The 12,035-nt window shown below is 37.1% G+C and overlaps 1 protein-coding gene across 1 annotated transcript in view; it reads left to right on the top strand.

The window, feature by feature from the left end:
- Positions 1-12,035, top strand: part of lrp1bb (low density lipoprotein receptor-related protein 1Bb) — a 2,167,948-nt gene that overhangs the window by 2,054,522 nt on the left and 101,391 nt on the right. The window contains exons 73-76 of the mRNA XM_051931086.1: positions 300-422; positions 1,292-1,429; positions 3,894-4,028; positions 6,523-6,642. Of these exons, the coding sequence (XP_051787046.1) occupies positions 300-422; positions 1,292-1,429; positions 3,894-4,028; positions 6,523-6,642 (516 nt within the window). The remainder of the gene's footprint in view (positions 1-299; positions 423-1,291; positions 1,430-3,893; positions 4,029-6,522; positions 6,643-12,035) is intronic.

Raw genomic sequence — 12,035 nt, 5'->3', positions numbered from 1 at the left:
TTATTGCATTTGTATTTTCAGCTTGCCCATAAATATATCGTATCATGAAATGTTTTCTCAACTTCTCCCAAAGTGAAGATCTCAGTTTACTTTTTATTAGTTCAGACTGCCAAGTCATAATGCAATAAATTATGTTATATTGTGGAGTTTTAGCTATGGAATCCAAAGTAATCGTGTCAGTGTGTAGAAGCATGATGCAAGTAAGTAAAATGTACAAGAAATCGAAATATGATTAAATGTGTCCAAACTGACTAATACCTTATTATCTGATTAATTTTATTCATCTCTTTTTTTAACAGTAAAATTTCCATGCCCACCAACAAGGCCTTATAGATGCCAAAATGACAGAGTGTGTCTGAAATCTGAACAAGTCTGTAATGACGTAGATGACTGTGGAGATGGTTCTGACGAAGAGCACTGTGGTATGTGAACAAAGTAGTTTCATATTATTTATGTAAAAGAAAGCCACTTACACTTTTTCATATCATTTATTAACAATATAAAGCATGGTGGAGTTTAGGTCTCACTGTATCCCCCAACAAGCACTATGTTACTAAAGTAAGTCTCAAATAAAGGGTATTTTTCCCTACATTTTTTCAATGCCGCAACTAATGTAAATATATTAATAATCAACAATTATGCAGCACGGTGATGCAGTGTTAGCTCTGTTGACATGCAGTTCAGGGTTAGCGCACTGAGTGGTCCCTGCGTGGAGTTTGCATGTGAGTCCACACATGCTTGCTCTAGTTTCCTCCCACAGTCCTAAGGCATGCAGGTCAGCTAAATTTGTGATTCTAATTTGGCCCGTGTGTGTGTGTTCACCCTGTGATGGGCAGGCACCTTGTCCAAGGGTGGTTCCTGCCTGCCCCCGTTGCTTGCTGGGATAGGCTGCAGTTGCCTCGTGACCACAGCCTGGATAAGCAGTTTTAGAAAATGGATTGATCAAAGAATACTATAATCTGTCCTACACTAAGCAACTCTCTCTCTTGCAGTTCAGTTACAATTAAAAAAAATGCAGCTACTTTTTATGGTTTATCTGGCTCCCCCAAGCCTAAATGTTAAGTTCCACTCATGAGATAAAGTACAACTTTTTAAACCAATTGCTAAAAATAATAGGTACACTTGAATTAAAAATGAACTGTTAATTTACACTTCTGGGTGAATAAAACAGAATATGCATACTGTATTACATGTTTGAGGCCAGTCATTGAATGTAGAAGTATGTACATGATTTTATAAATAATTCATGATGTTGATATATTTCTTTGTATATTGTCTATGATGGAATTAGAGGTAACGGATTTGCTGAGGCCTTGTGGTAAGGCCGAGTTCACCTGTAGCAATAAGCTGTGCATCCCTCAGGAGCTCCAGTGCGACTTATTTGATGATTGTGGTGATGGAGGTTCAGACGAGCATGAATGCAAGATGTGTAAGTCCTTTAATTTACCAGGTTTATATTTTTATTGCATGTGTAAATCTGGCTGTCATCGGTCCCAAGAGAGATACAGTATTCATTCCTAAAGATGGCCTGATGCCAGTCCATGTCATATCTGTTCTGCATGAGCAAAACACAAGTACCAACGAGGGCAGACATTGTAATAAGTATGGTAAATAGTATCTCACTTTGTGTATAATTGAATGATGGCCACATGCATTACGTGGTGGTCAAGGAGGTCAAAGGTTATCTTCATTATTCCTCAACAGCAATTGATGTACAGCTTATAAAGGTTTCTTGTATGAAGTTCTTGTTATCTCATACTGTTTTCTTTATACAACACCACAATCCCCCCAGTTAATCATTACAATAGGCATTCTTTTCTTCCTATTACATCCGTATGACCATATGGCTCATGTACAAACTCCCCCTCCACTTTACTGGGTTGTTCATCAGTGCAAGTTATCATAGTAATCTGGGTGAAATAATTATTTTTGATTCAGATTTGTTTACGAGACTCTAGTTTACAACAACTTTGATTCATTTGTTAGCCTTAGTTATTGTAAAAACACTTCATAGTGACAAATTAAGAATTGCAGTTTAGTATTACACTGCATTACAATATTTTATTCTTTCTTATTTAATAGGAGTTAACATTACCATTGTATACCTGGTAGCAAAAATGGGTCAATCCACTGTTAATACAAAACATTAGTTAATTCTTTCCATTTAAATCCTTTTTCAAATTACACAAATGGATTCTAAATATCTACTGTAATTCATACAACCATTCTTAATTTTCCATAGTGGACTTTCATTCTAGTCTATGAATTAGTGTTTATTTCATATAATACCTGTCTCAGTCACCTGCCTTCACAAGATGCCTTATAAACTGCAATACGGTTTAAAGGAACACAAGATGACAAAGTAGACTATGGAAAAAATGACTATATCTATGATTTATTGTAAATTGCATATTTGTAGCATGCCTTTATCCAAGGCAGCTTAGAAGATCAGGATACTTTACAGTTGTTCAAATATTCAGTTTACTTTTTAAAATTGTCTTCTTTATGCTTATATAGCGAGTCAGTGTTAAGAACTGACCCAGTAGCAATTTTAACTTTAAAGAGACTTTGAGGAAAAAACTTGAAAATATTCTGGCATTACTTAATAATAATAATAATGATTCAAAAAAATATAACTGATACATACAGTATACAAATAGATGAAAAAAATATGATCAGCAATACAGCTAATTTATGAGAGTATCTATAGTAGGAACACTTTCAAAAGAATTATTTGCAGAAAAAAAAAATCTTGATAATACAAAGTGCAGTACAAAGTTAGTACAGTAGCTATATTAATCAATTTTAAAAGAATCAGGCTAGAAATCCTGATGTCTGAAACACACACAGTATGTACTTTGTGATGAATGAAGGTTCACAGATCAATAGATCAAAGGACATAGTCCTTTAGGCCAAGTTAAAATGAATGAGTTTATTTGCATGTTATTTATTTTAGTTGTTTCGATATCATCAAAGACATTTGTGGTTGGACAGTTGGTGATTCAGAATTACTGTGGCATGAATGAGTGTGGTCAGGCATGTGTCGGAATATGCTCTGCGATGAGCTGGCATCCTATCCAAGGTTAGATCCTGTATTGTACCTAATGCTTCCAGGGTAGGCTCCTGCCCCTGTGATTAAAAAGCTACAAAAATAAATGACTGAAAGAAAGAATGAATAAAAAAAATTGCATTAGCCTTTTTATACTAATAACCGTGAAGCCACTTTTTGGACAATGCCACTTTTGTTGTAGTGCAATGGCAACCATTATGAACTAAGAACCCTAAAAATAGTAGAAATGTAGAAAGAATTATTAAAGCACATTCTAAAACCTCTTTTCCATAAATAAATACCCCATGAGTGTGAAGTTCATTCACTTTTCTAAGAACTATAATGCCCCTCTAAATGTGACGTGAATATCACTACTATATAAGGACAATACATAAGAGGATTTACTATAAAGTGTGTGCCAACTGCAAAATAAATCAGTTTGCAGACTTGCAGAATCTCAAAACTCCCGGCACCTGAACAGCTACTTTATGGAGATGACTTTATTGCTCAGCCCACCTTTTTAGATATTGCCATTTGTTCTGCTTAAACATCAGCTTTTAAACATTACAGCTTAACACAAAAAGTCCACACGGTCCTATATACGGCTCATTGCAAATCAGACTATATTTTTATCTGACAAAATATCTTGATAGTGAAGATATGGAATGACAGAATCTGGTAGGTTTCAATTAGAAAGCTTATTTTGTTCAGCTGCAGATTTCACAAGAAGCATCTTCCTTTTGATTGTATTTGCCTGTAGGAAACTGAGACAGGCAGTGTCTGATATGCCTCCAGGAGTGGTATTTATATGGATGTGTACTTTTTGTTTTTAATTTGTTTACAGCCTCTATTGAAGGTATATGTGAAAGCAGAGTTAATCCTTGTGGGGAAGATGCAATCTGCAATCAGACTAAAGCAGCTGCTGTTTGTCAGTGCAAGCCTGGCTTTCAAAGAAATCAAAAAAATAAGCAGTGTGAAGGTATGCAATGATTTCTACAAACTTTTGTTTAAATTTTGTTTTATAAAGTCAGCTTGCTGTAAAAAAAAAAAAAGAATTCTAACTTCCAACCCCACAGAGAATTCTTCAATAATAGCAAACTTGACAAGAAAAAGACACAGTCATATGTTCTTGATGTTAGCTTTTACAGATTAGAATGCTACCTATGCTTTTATTGTAACTTAAAGTCTAAATATTACTGCATTACACTGCTTGTAGATTATTTACAACTGATTTCATATAAAATGTGTCAGATTTTTGCTTTATTTTTATTTTGCTTGTTTATAATTTTCTTTGAATTACCTTATTTGTTTTTGAATGTTTGAAAAATGTATATGATGACTTTCAAGAAGCATTACTTGTGGTCCTTCATACCTTTATAATACCTCACTATGATTGCTCTCTTATCATTAGCCAAGTCAGACATTTTTCTTTGTGCTTGTAATTCTTCTATCTGTTTGGAGGAGGTTGTTTGTTATAATATTTCTATATTTCTTGAGCTTCAGTGGAAAGTAATTTTCCCATTCCCACTGCTTCCAGGATAAGGCCCACCTCCCAATCTGGGTTTGTGGAATTGGATTAAATGGGTTTGAGGAGGTTATGGTATACTAGAATGTGGTATATGTGGTGAATCTTCTAATGCAAAGCAAATCCTGTTAAAGTCCAAATGATTGGACAGAAAAATACACAAAATGGACGTCACTAATGGAAGAAAATGTAGTATTAAAGCAAACAGATTATACAAATCACATCTAAGCAGCATCCCAGTGCCTGGCTAACGCAGGTTCTAACGCTGTACATGCCTTGTGGTATGGCTTACCCACTTGCTCAACTCCCATTGCCTTTTGCTCTCCTCTACTCCAGCTGAACTAACCAGTGCCAGTTGAATCCATGCCTGAACTCACTACCCAACTGTATGCTCAATAGGCAACTGGCAGGATATGAAATTTAAACTACACAGTGTGGTTACTTTGGGGGCAATCCCAGGATTGACATTTTGGCAATATTCCTGCATCCTTGTCCCTCAGCTCCTGATGAAAGATCTAGAAATTCTAGGCAGCTATAGTATTATACTCTCTGCCCGCCATGTGAAACATAATTACACATGTTATATATAGGAACTTATGTTTTCTTCCAGTTTGTCTCAAGTAATTCTTCTGATGTTCTGCTAGGTCCCTCTTTAATGCCCACATTCTGACACTGTTCTGCATTCTACAGTATGCCTATGTGGGTTCTCCTTTTAAAGGTGTAGATTTTGCCAGAAATACATAGTATCCCCTTGTGAGTAAGGTAACATTTGTGAAATGTCCTTTTCTGACTAAGCAAATACCACATACTGTACACAACCACACTAGCAACTTCTGAATACCAATAGCAAAAAAAGTGACATGGGTTGGCTGGTGTTACTGATGAGATTAATGGTCCCTTATCCAGCCAGGATGCCTTTATAATGGAGGGACATGGAGCATCCCGGCCAATTTGGTTACTGGAGCCTTTGTCTTCCAAGAGGCCATGATAGTAGAAGGTCAGAGGGAGACTGCCTTCCAGGACAATGCATTCCCCTAGCACTCTGCATGCCAGTTTTCCCCTGGTGGATCTCCCATTTGTATACCCACAGGGTAACATGGGAGCTGTAGCTCTGATGGGCAGCCCTGCTGGGGTATTTGGGTGTCACCATGGAAGCTGCTAGAAGAAAACTTCCAAATAAGAAGGTTTCACCTGACCCCTAGGTGCTACCTGGTTCTAATGCTGTCACACTCCCAGGTCCGACATAAAAGGTGCCACTTTGCCTCACCCAGGTGCATCAGAGGTGGGAGAAGAGATGGACTAGGCCGCCCTTAGGCCAACTCCAGGCATATGCCAAGAAAGCATCAGCCTAGGTGCTCCATGCCCCTAGGGTCATTAAAACCACTCCTTGAAAACACCGATCTCCTAGGGACCGCTTCCTCACTTGTTGATTTTCAAGAGGGATTGTCAATTCCGCCACCTCGTCATCAATTACATTTTCGATTATGAGGGCAATCAACACCTTTAATAAGGACCATCCTCCTTCATCCTCAGTTATGAGTTCAGCTGTGCAGATCTAGAAGGGGACTCTCTTTTAGGCGCTTGCAACCAACATTGCCTAGGGGTGCAATGTACCCTTGGGTCAACCCTGCATACATTCATACTATACAATGTATGTGTAATGATTCCCTATAATATGATACATTAACATCTGACTTGAATATGAGTAAAAAATATGTTTTAAGTAGAGAAAAGTATTTTTTTCTGATTTTATATCTGATATATGTATAAACTAATTTCATGAAAGAGATACTTTATCTTGCCTGAAGAAGGGACCTGAGTTGCCTCGAAAGCTTGCATATTGTAATCTTTTTAGTTAACCAATAAAAGGTGTCATTTTGCTTGACTTCTCATAAAAGAGACAAAAAATGCTGAAAATTTGTTGATTTGTGTAATCTCTTTTTTTCAGAAATTAATGAATGTTTTCAGTTTGGCTCCTGCTCACATTACTGCATTAATACAAAAGGTTCCTACAAATGTACATGTGATATAAATTACCGGGAAATCAATGGGAGCTGTACAGCAAAAGGTAATGTATAGTAATGTACCATGGGACATGGGAAGAACAATTCAAATATTGTGCACATTTAGTAATAATTAAAAAAAGCTAATGCATTTGCATTTTTAACAGGATATTTTTAAATTTTTGAGCTTCATTTTATATAGACCTATACGTCTGTTCCTGTATATAATCTGTAGGATTTTTTTATTACTTTTTAAATCAAAAATACCTCTACCACAAAAGAGACTTACAAATAGATGTTACCATCAAATATCATTTCTCAGGAACAAACTTATTTTTTTTCCAATGAGTTATAAACTATTAAGTTAAATTACCCAGCAACTATTCAGTCAGGGCGGCATGGTAGCGCAGTGGTAGTGCTGCTGCCTCGCAATAAGGATACCTGGGTTTGCTTCCAGGGTGAAGTTTGCATGTTCTCCCCGTGGGTTTCCGGTTTCCTCCCACAGTCCAAAGACATGCAGGTTAGGTGCATTGGCGATTCTAAATTGTCCCTGGTGTGTGTGTGTCCTGCGGTGGGTTGACTCCCTGCCCGGGACTGGTTCCTGCCTTGTGCCCTGTGCTGGCTGGGATTGGCTCCAGCAGACCCCTGTGAACCTGTGTTTGGGTATAGCAGGTTGGAGAATGACTGACTGACTATTCAGTCATGTTTAAATTCCTGGAAGATTCTACGTTATGTACCAACAGTGTACACCAAAAAAGTGACTTCATAAATTCATTATTTAAGTTCATTAACCTTACATTATAAGACTTAATGTAATATACTATAATATGTAGTACATGTTTTATATGCATTTTATTTGGATGGTTTTTTTTTTTGCTATGATACATCTTTTGATGCAAGCTAGCACACATCATCAGTGATATTACCTGAGGCCACTGGGTGTTTTGGGTCTTTCAAACATCAGACACCCTCACTCAGATGACCCAGTTGAGGTTGATCAAGCCTCAGCTTGTGACCTAGCAACCTTCTCCCACAGATCTGCTCTCTTGAGCCAGAGTCACCTTGAGGCTTTCTCTGCTGCCTCAGTGCTATTATAGATGCAGAGAGATTGTCCTGTAAAGCCTCTACATCCTACCTCCACGCTCAAGAACCTTGCCTTAGTCACCGACTAAACCCTCGTACTTGTCTCTCTTTTGCTCTAAAGCCTCCTCCGTTCGGTCTTCCCATTGTACGTTGAGTTCCAGCATAACTACACTCTTTGTAGTTTCTGACACCAAAAAAACATCTGGTCTAAGGGTAGTCTTGGCGATGTGCTCAGGAATCTGCCTGTCCAAGTCTACCGTCAGCTGCCATTCCTGTGGTGTAGAAAAGCCCTTAGCTAGCCTTAGATGATCCTCTTATTTTCTCTCAAGCTGTAACAAAGCTGATGGTCTGCTCTTAGGGGGCTTTATCCTCTGGCAGCTCGTGATGGCCCTACCAATGCTTTCCACAATTGTCTTAAGCATCTGGTTGGGCCGTCAGCGATATCAGCCTTCTCCTACAGCCTTTGGGCAACAACTTAAGACATGCTCTAGGTATTTAAAAGGAAGCCTAGTGTGATGTTTGGCCTGCTTACCACAACATGCATATACTGTAGCTGGTCATCAATGAAGCACCTCACCTCGCTGAATTATCCATTCATATAAAATGTCATGTTGCTGCTGTAGTAACCACACAAGTACAAAAGGAGGTATGCACAAAGAACATTTGAATGTTTTATTATATCAGAGATTTTCTTTACTAATTGAAACATCCTAGTAAGAGAATGATTTTTTTCCCTACAAATCCTTATTATTTTATTACTTGTATTATAAGCAGACGTTAAATTATTGTATATAATCTGAAATAGAAAATCATATCACACCTCAATCATCATATCAGCAACACCCAGGTCATTTTCTATAGTTGTAGATATTAAAGACACCTTAGGGGCCTAATTAATATCCACAAATACAGCTCTGAAAACACATTATGCCTTCACTCAAAAAGCATCAGTACACAAAGTAAAACATTTTAATTGAATTTTTTAATAATTATTTAAATAACATATACACGCTGCAAGGTACAAAATCATTTTTATATAATACAGGAGTTTTTAACCATACTCTACCTTTATGAATGAATCAAAAAATCAAAGCATTTTCATCAGTTGAAACTTGATAGATTCTTTTAAGAAATAAAATGAAATGTGGCTTTGATGAATTAAAGACCAGAACCTTTCAGAGCTCTATTTTTTGTACTGATGTGTGCTTCATTGACTAATTCAGAATCCCAAAACTACATATAAAAGAAAAAAAAATGCTTATACAAGATGCATCCTGCATACTTCAAACAGCACCTTCTGTTTTTGGGTAGACTGCTATAAATAGATTTAACTTGTTTCACTTGAAGATGTAAGAAAGATAAAAAATAATGAACCAGAATAAGGCAGTTAATTTAAATGACATACACTGCAGTATGCTTACCGTGGTGGTACAGGTACAGAATACAGCAAAGTAATTTGGGTTTAAACTACTTTGAACCACTTTTCATCTACATGCACTTTTTAGATTTTAATCCATTTCAAACTGGCATTTTTATCAATGCTAAAGCTAACTTCCCCGTGACCCTGTGTTTGGATTCAGCGGGTTGGAAAATGGATGGATGGATAAAGCTAACTTGAAAATGTAAACATATTATATGAGTATTTGAAAACTTCAAAGAAGTGACGGCTTACATGAAAGATAGCCTTCCATTATGCCACTCCTTTTTGTAATGTGCAGAAAAGAGGATCAAGCCTACAAGGAATTCCAGAATTTTTAGTTCTAATTTTCATATCATTTGAAATAAAAGAAGGATGAATATTCATATAGATGGGAATTATATTATTTGTATTTATTCATTTTATTACTAATTTTATATGCTATCTAAGGATCTGCGCTGGTATCCTGAAGGTTGCCGGTTCGAATCTCCGTCACTGCCAGAAGAGATGCTACTCTGCTAGGCCCTTCGGGATTAATAAAGTATTAAAAATAAACCCACAGTCTGTATAGTTGAAACCTCTCAGAAAAATTAAGCATTTGATAGACTAATTTTTTTCTGTCAGGCAATTTTTGTTTTGTTTCTGCTTGGGGGGGGGGGGGGGGGGGGGGTTTCAATAGTGTGCCTGTAGTTGTAACTATGTAAATTTCTTCCCTGATTAATTTATATAGGGTTAAAATATGGAGAAGCACCTGAATATGATATTTTTAGTGAATAGAAAGTAATACTAAGCAACTGTTGGCGGTGAAAGAATGGAGCTAAGAACTTCTTACAGTTGTGAGAGTTGAGGTTTAATTTTTCCATTGTGCACATGTTCTTCCAGCAGTCTTTCAAACTTTCCTTGGATTCCTTTGAATTGACAGGTGCTGCTCACCTGTTTTGATCACGGTGCAAACAGTGCATACACCTCATAGCCCGCTGGCTTCCAGACATAAGGTGAACAGCCCTGATGGGAAAAAGAATGGCATGTTAAGTGTGTGGGCTGCTTTTCAGAAACACACTGCTGCTTGCTTTTGATACGTTCCCCAGCTAGTTGAAGTCACAGCCTGCCTGTTTATCTAAGACGGGTCCAAGTGTTTACTTTTCCTCCAACTCAACATATGATATCCTCACAGCTGAAGCTGTCAAGGGCTATAACATTTACAGGGTTACACATTGAAATCTATTAAAACACACCTGCTCGATCTCTACTGTCTTCTGTGGAATTGTGCATTATGTTAAGTGTGTTACTTGAAAGTAACTGCAAATAGAAAGCCCTGACAGTCGCATCAAGAGAAGCAATGCACCATTGTATAGTTTTCATTTTAAAATTTTTTAGAATTCTGCTGTCCGCCTGCAAGGTCTGTCTGTACAGTGTACTTTTAGATCCCTGGTTTATCCTTACAGTATATTGTAAGATGGAGTACACTTCTTGTAATGGTTATGGCTCTGCATTTTTCTTTTGCTGTTATTATTTATTACCATATGAGAACTGTAGAACATATATTCTTCATTTAGGAGTCTTGTGCTCTCCACGTGCAATTAATAAACAATATATGAATCTGCTGATCCTCTGTGCTTATTCCAAAACACATCTTTCCTGAATGGCTATCTAAGAGGAGCTGCTGAGCCTTATGTCCATTATCTAAAAGGATGGAAAATTGCTTTTTCTCATAACAAGAGCAAGTATCTTTGGGGATGAGATGAGGGATGCTATGATATTTTTCATTGTTATGGCCACCTGCCCAGTGGCTTTGAAGGTTTCACTTCACATTGAATCAGTGATTTGAAGGTCATTCGTCGTTTGATTGAATGGCAAAGCTAAGCAATGGAGCATTTTGCATTAATATGTTATTACTTGTAGTTTTCATGGACAAATGTGACAGATGCATGTGGAAAAGGAAAAGCAGTACTGGGCATCAGCTCACAGCTTAACCCTTCACCTTTAGGATAAGTCATTCTGCAGTAAAAGTGAAGTGGAAAGCACCCTTTTTTTCTCTCCATTTAGCTGCCTTTCTGACATTCGGTATTAGTGTTACCTTTGATCCTGTTTTTTATTAGATGAGAAAAAAGTGAAACAAATGAATGGAGTCACTGAGGAGTGTAACACAGAGCAGCATCAGGAGATGTTGTGCATTATATGTATTGGCACTTTCTTTATTTTATCTTAATAATCTGCATGTGCTGAAAACTTTACTCCTATCGACCAATTATTTCTTAATTTTTTACAAAAGAACGCTGTTTCATGACTCCAAATGAGAGTAATCCAAGGTTAAATAATGAAGGATTTACCGTACCCTACTGCCGTTACCTATGGTTTGCACAGTTGTTATTTGAAAAGAAATATTTTATCTTTTATTGAATGTACAAAATTTAAGGCTGCCTGAACAAAATTCATCAAATTATGTCAGAAGCCGAATAACACCACAACAGTGTCAAGAACACCTGTATACTGATTCATTTCATGATCGATTAAAAAATTGTTGCATTTTGTTACCCTGTTTAAAGTTTCTTGCATTTTTTTTATTTTGGGATCTATTTTACATCTATAGTATAATAAAACGCTAAGGTCTGTGTTTCCAGTCCCTCAAAGCAATCTGAATGGTCAGTTTGGCTTTGGTGACGCAACATAAAAGGAAGTGCTAGTGTGAGACACATGTTTAGGAGTAAACACGTATGAGCCACAATGAACGAGTTGCCTTCAAAGACAGCAAGTATAAAACCAGACATGTGACGAGAAAGGTGCCTCGCAAATAATGAACGAGTATGAGGCGCAGGCTTTACAGGTATATGCTCAAGAGTGAGAGTGCTGGTGAAGAGGTGTTTACACATACATACAAATATGGAGGGAAGGCACTGAAGGTACACATCTGGCAAGAGATAGCAAACACTGTCTGTGGCAGGTACCATTGTTAGTATA

Source organism: Erpetoichthys calabaricus, chromosome 8 (genome assembly GCF_900747795.2).
Source record: "Erpetoichthys calabaricus chromosome 8, fErpCal1.3, whole genome shotgun sequence".
In the NCBI taxonomy this organism is placed as follows: domain Eukaryota; kingdom Metazoa; phylum Chordata; class Cladistia; order Polypteriformes; family Polypteridae; genus Erpetoichthys; species Erpetoichthys calabaricus.
The sequence above is the reverse complement of the archived record's forward strand: the minus strand, read 5'-3'. Positions and strand labels throughout refer to the sequence as shown.